At 25.5% G+C, this 6302-nt stretch overlaps 1 protein-coding gene across 2 annotated transcripts; it reads left to right on the plus strand.

Moving 5' to 3' along the window:
- The first annotated feature begins 4496 nt into the window (after window positions 1-4496).
- Window positions 4497-6013, plus strand: LOC101493643 (psbQ-like protein 3, chloroplastic). 2 transcript variants are annotated; one of them, XM_004500418.4, is made up of 3 exons: window positions 4497-4616; window positions 4892-5343; window positions 5625-6013. In XM_004500418.4, exons 2-3 carry the CDS (start codon window positions 4909-4911, stop codon window positions 5718-5720), a joined length of 531 nt encoding a protein of 176 aa, XP_004500475.1. In that variant the 5' UTR covers window positions 4497-4616; window positions 4892-4908; the 3' UTR covers window positions 5721-6013. The 2 variants fall into 2 exon arrangements, with proteins under 2 accessions (XP_004500475.1, XP_004500474.1); XM_004500417.4 differs by lacking the exon at window positions 4497-4616 and having other exon boundaries at window positions 4623-5343.
- Window positions 6014-6302: the final 289 nt, after the last annotated feature.

Here is a 6302-nt window from a genome sequence, read left to right on the forward strand (position 1 = left end):
AATTAAGCATGGCAATGGAAGATGAAAATGGTGGCTATAGTTCATATTTATAAGAACAACTATACTTGCAAAACAAAATTTAATTACCTGTTTTAATAATTAATTTAATTAGTGTAAATAGTTTCAAGACACTTATAGAATTATGCAGTACTAATTGAATGTCATCACAAATAATAAAATAGCCAATTTTTTAAAGAAAGAGATAATTGATACTAAAAAGAATAGAGAAAACAAACAACTAACCATTAATCTCACTATTTCAAAAACAAATTATGACATATTTAAAAGGAGATTATACTCAAATTGAAGATAATTTAAAACATATTTGCTTGAAGTGGCGATACATGTTTTGGATTGTATCAAGGGAGAGAAGAAGTTGAAGTGTTTATGTTTCATTTTAAAAATATTAAGCTCTCACCTTAAAAGATGAACATGCATGAAAGGAAAATTCAAATGAAAAGGATTAAACTCTCACCTTTTTCTATCTTTATACACTTTCTTCTCAACTAGCACAATTGCCACCAACACTCCATTAAAATCATAATACAAGAAACATAAGCAATAAACATTGGTATTACGTGAAATGAAGTAGCACCCGTTGACTCAAATAAATAGGAGAAAGATGGAGCAAAATGATAAATAAATAAATAAATTAAAATTATTTTTTTTTACCGTAAATAATACAAGACCAAATTAAGCATGGCAATGGAAGGTGAAAATGGTGGCTAGTTCATATCTATAAGAACAACTATACTTGCAAAACAAAATTTAATTACCTGTTTTAATAATTAATTTAATTAGTGTAAATAGTTTCAAGACACTTATAGAATTATGCAGTACTAATTGAATGTCATCACAAATAATAAAATAGCCAATTTTTTAAAGAAAGAGATAATTGATACTGAAAAGAATAGAGAAAACAAACAACTAACCATTAATCTCACTATTTCAAAAACAAATTGTGACACATTTAAAAGGAGATTATACTCAAATTGAAGATAATTTAAAACATATTTGCTTGAAGTGGCGATACATGTTTTGGATTGTATCAAGGGGGAGAAGAAGTTGAAGTGTTTCTGTTTCATTTTAAAAATATTAAGCTCTCACCTTAAAAGATGAACATGCATGAAAGGAAAATTCAAATAAAAAGGATTAAACTCTCACATTTTTCTATCTTATACACTTTCTTCTCAACTAGCACAATTGCCACCAACATTGGTATTACGTGAAATGGAGTAGCATCCCTTGACTCAAATAAATAGGAGAAAGATTGAGCAAAATGATAAATTAATTAATTAATTAAAATTATTTTTTTACCACCACAACTCAGACCACCTTCAATGCAAACCTTCCATCCCCAATATCCCCCACAAATGGGTGCCAATTTAGGTTTTCAACATGCTGGTGCTTCTCATAATCTTCCACAATCCATGTTTCATGTAAGCCCAATATTTCAGTTATCAATTTGTGATCTAACGACTTGTTGAACTGTAACAGTATTTATTGATGAAATTTTCAGCCAGGTACAAAACCTCCTTCTAGTGTTGGATCTACGTTCCCACTTGGGCAGATACCACTACCAAGTCAACAATCATCTCAGCCACCTTATCAGGTATGTTGAACTACAACTGATGGTTAAGATTTGAAAACTGTGTTGATGCCATGGGTGAGTGGTAGTCTAACTTCCCTGCTCCGCTACCATATTGTACTGATGATTGCTATGGCTAAAAGTTGAAACCAATCTACACAATTTATTCCGGACAAATTTATCATTGCTGCATTTATCTTTCACAATTGAATTAGTTAGTTTTGTCTAATTAGCTAGCATGCTGGCATTTGACCTAAAGATTAAGTAACATAGCTTGATAAGCAGCAATGGTCACTTCGATATGTAACACTACTTGTACTTAATAGTAAATAGATTATCGTCCGCGCGCTGCGCAGATATTAATTAATTTTATAAATTCTATAAATAATATTTTATGTATAATAAATATAGTTATCTTATAATATTATTTTATTGATTTGTAATAATTGAATATAATTAGGAAAATTAAAATGAAGGAAAATCATGTTTATCAGAATCATCTAATTTAATTTTTAAAATATTTTGTAAAATTCGTATAAAAACTTATTATATAGGATAATTGTTTGATTCATTGTACTTTGATTATTAATTTATTTTTCAACATATAATGGTACTTGTAGTTATTTGATGAAATAAAATGTAAAATACAAACCAAAAAATAAGATGTAAAAAATGTTAATGTTGAATTATATTGTAGCGTAGCTAAATTTATTTGTTTTATTAGTATGATGTTTTAATTGCGAGCATGAGAAGTTGTTATAAAAAAAATTATTGAATATATTTCATCAAGAGTTTGTAAAAAAAAAAAAGTTGTTATGGCATCGGAAGTCTATTTTAAATATATATAATAGATAATAATAGATTTTAATAATTGGAAATAATTTTTTTAATAATTTTTTATATATTCGTATTTTATGATTATTTTTAATGAATTTGTGTATTTTCTATTAAATAGAATATATATTTTTATTTTATAAAATATTACTACAAAAATGGATTGACATAAATTGAAAGTAACTATAAATGGATTGACTTTAATGAGTAATTGAATTTTTAACGTATAAAATCATTACTATGGAATAATATAATTGTTCATGAAAGAAGGATTAGATAATGAGTATTTATGTCAATTATGAGTGATTAGATGTTTTTTTCAATTGAATTTAATGACTAAAAATATAAATTATTACCATTGGTAAATGACTAATAATATTATAAAATAATTTATAAATTTATTATAAAATAACTTATAAAATAATTTGATAATAATATAAATTATAAATTATTATCAAATTGTAAAGTAATTTATAAATTATAAATTTATTATAAATAATTGTAAAATAATTTTATAATTTTATAAGTTTTATAAGAAATATTTTATGTATTATAAATATAGCTATCTTATAATATTACTTTATTGATTTGTAATAATTGAATATGATTAGGAAAATTAAAATGAGGGAAAATCATGTTTACCACAATCATCTAATTTAATTTTTAAAATATTTTGTAAAATTTGTATGATAACTTATTATATAGGATAATTGTTTGACTCATTGTACTTTGATTGTCAATTTATTTTTCAACATATAATGGTACTTGTATTTATTTGATGAAATAAAATGTAAAATACAAACTCAACAATAAGATGTAAAAATTTAAAAATATAATTGACTATTTAATATTTTTTATTTTAAAAAAAATGTTAATGTTGAATTATATTGTAGAACATATAATGATAATTTGTGTATTTTCTGTCAAATAGAATATATATTTTTATTTTATAAAATATTACTAAAAAAATAGATTCACATAAATTGAAAGTAATTATAAATGAATTGACATTAATGAGTAATTGAATTTTGAACGTATAAAATCATTACTCCTCATAAAGAGTATTTATGTCGATTATGAGTGATTAGGTGGTTTATTTTCATTGAATTTAATGACTAATAATATAAATTATTACAATTGATAAATGACTAATAATACTATAAAATAATTTATAAATTTATTATAAAAAAAACTTATAAAATAATTTGATAATAATATAAATTATTATCAAATTGTAAAATAATTTATAAATTATAAATTTATTATAAATAATTGTAAAATAATTTATAAATTATAAATTTATTATAAATAATTGTATAATAATTTTATAATTTATAAATTTATTATAAAATAATATTATCAAATAAATTTTGGAGGTATTAAAGAAATTGGAGTTATTAAAGAAATTGTGGAAGGAAGAAGAGAAGTTGTTGAAAGAGGAGGGGTACTCTCAAGAGGTACATATCAACTTTTTGGTTGATGTGGATGAAATATGATGAAGTGGCAAAATATAATGAAGTGGCAAAATATGATGAGGTGGCATCGGAAGTGTGTTTTAAATATATATAATAGATTATTATAAATAATTGTAAAATAATTTTATAATTTATAAATTTATTATAAAATAATATTATCAAATAAATTTTGGAAGTATTAAAGAAATTGGAGTTATTAAAGAAATTGTAGAAGGAAGAAGAGAAGTTGTTGAAAGAGGAGGGGTACTCTCAAGAGGTACACATCAACTTTTTGGTTGATGTGGATGAAATATGATGAAGTGACAAAATATAATGAGGTGACAAAATATGATGAGGTGACATCGGAAGTATGTTTTAAATATATATAATAGATAGGTATTGACAATATACTACTAATTATTAATAAGGTCACATGACACCGATAAAAAACTAAAAAATAAATAAACGTAAAGCATTGTCTAAAAAGAATCATAACTTAAAATTTAAAAAAGTTGAATATTTCAAAATTAAATTTCTACGTATATGCTCCAACTTCACTTGTTAGTCATTCTCTTACTAATATTATCGGCTGTGCAAAAAAAATTATTTGTTTATTGTTTTTTAACCAAAATTTTATCGTCCTCACTAATTTATTCTTATGGATTTAAAGATAATAAATCAGGCTCACATATTTGTACTATTCATTCAATTCAATTGGCGTCATCATTGAACTAGATAAGGTAACCAGAGTTTCTTTATCTTCTTCAACTTTCTATTATTTTCTAACTTCACTTTCATTTTCTCTTCTGCAAACTCTAATTTAATTGTATATACTACATTTCAAAATTGCCACAAAAAAATGAACAAACTTTGCAATCAATTTCATTTGGGTCGATTCAATTTTTTTTCCTTCCCTTTATGCAATTATGCTACCATGTGTGTATGAGTGTTATGTAATAATTTAGTTATAGAAATTCATGTGAAGTTAATTAATACATTTGATGTTGTTGATAAGGTTGAGTTCAGAGAACAATGGAGTTAAGAACATTTACCTTACAACCGACACACTTGTTTCCAACATTCACATGTTGTGTCAAACCTTATAATTTCCAGCATTCACATAAGAATGATTTTTCACTGAAAATCAGTAGAAGAAATTTGGGGTTGATTATTTTTAGTAGAGAGTGTATAATTAGGACAGAGAATGCAAATGCATTTGAGTTTGGACTTGTGGCACCTGATCAAACAGTTGAAGAGGCACAAAATGTTGTTAGGGTTCATGCACAAGATTTATTGCAAGTTAGAAATTTGTTAGAGTCAGAGTCATGGAAAATAGCACAAAAAGTATTGAGAAGAAGCTCAGCACTGTTGAAGAAGGATATCTACACTATAATTCAAAGCAAGCCTGGAAGTGAAAGGCCACAATTAAGGAAGCTCTATTCTACTCTCTTCAACAATGTTACTAGAGTAAGTGCTTTTTCAATCTCCATTTATATATTGATATACAGTACTTTTGTTTCATCAATTATTACTGTGACTCTGATAAATTTTTTGAAGGAAATAAAGTATAAGAACCAGAACAACATAAAATGCTAACTTGGAATCTATATGTGAAATTAATTAGGCTTGATCTTCAAGTTGGTTTTGATTTTTCCTTCAAACAAGATACTTTGTCATCAAGAGTTTATTGTTGTTGTGTAAGCTGATTTCAATTGATGTTTATTCTTGTATGGTGAAAAATAATGCAGCTAGATTATGCAGCAAGGGATAAAGATGGACCTGAAGTATGGCAGCGTTATGAGATCATTGTTGCGGCTGTTAATGACATTCTATCAAGAATATAATAATAAAAATCCTTAGTGTTTTGATCAATGGGAGACTAAGCAATTCTTGATAAAGTTTATGTTGAGAATTAGCCAAATATAATTGTTGCAAGAGAGTGATGTATTGTGATATACGGAATCCAAAGTAGCTGAATGAAGAAAGGGACCCTGTTGCATAGATCATGAATTTGGTCATTGAGATTTAGCTATGAGAGTGTTGAGTGTCTAATTATAGGTGCAAATATGTGTTCTGCCTCAGTTTCCTCAGGAGCTAATGAGAAATCTATGCCAACTTTTGAAATGTTCTTCCGCGGTAAATATGAGTCTTGCTAACAAATGCTTTAAAAATACATGTTAAAGAATCAAAGATAGAAATTTTGGATTGAATAAACTACTTCTAAGACAATTTTCATACTTTGAAATAATTAAACATGTCACTTAAAAGATAATCTTTATGTATTTGATTCATTAACGTGTCATTAAGATATTTGTTAGAATTTTTTGTTGTTATTTGCAAATCTAAAATAGAACGTGGTCATGCTTCACAGATAGTATGGTATCAACTGCAAACTTTTATAATTTATGTTGCACTCTAGAATTTTT

Source organism: Cicer arietinum, chromosome 5 (assembly GCF_000331145.2).
Source record: "Cicer arietinum cultivar CDC Frontier isolate Library 1 chromosome 5, Cicar.CDCFrontier_v2.0, whole genome shotgun sequence".
NCBI classification, from domain to species: Eukaryota; Viridiplantae; Streptophyta; class Magnoliopsida; order Fabales; family Fabaceae; genus Cicer; species Cicer arietinum.

Excerpts from the sequence above, each read along its gene's own strand:
- LOC101493643 (XM_004500418.4), top strand. The coding sequence starts at position 4,909 with ATGGAGTTAAGAACATTTACCTTACAACCGACACACTTGTTTCCAACA. Across the intron at positions 5,344-5,624 it reads TCTTCAACAATGTTACTAGA|CTAGATTATGCAGCAAGGGA; the intron begins GTAAGTGCTTTT and ends AAAATAATGCAG.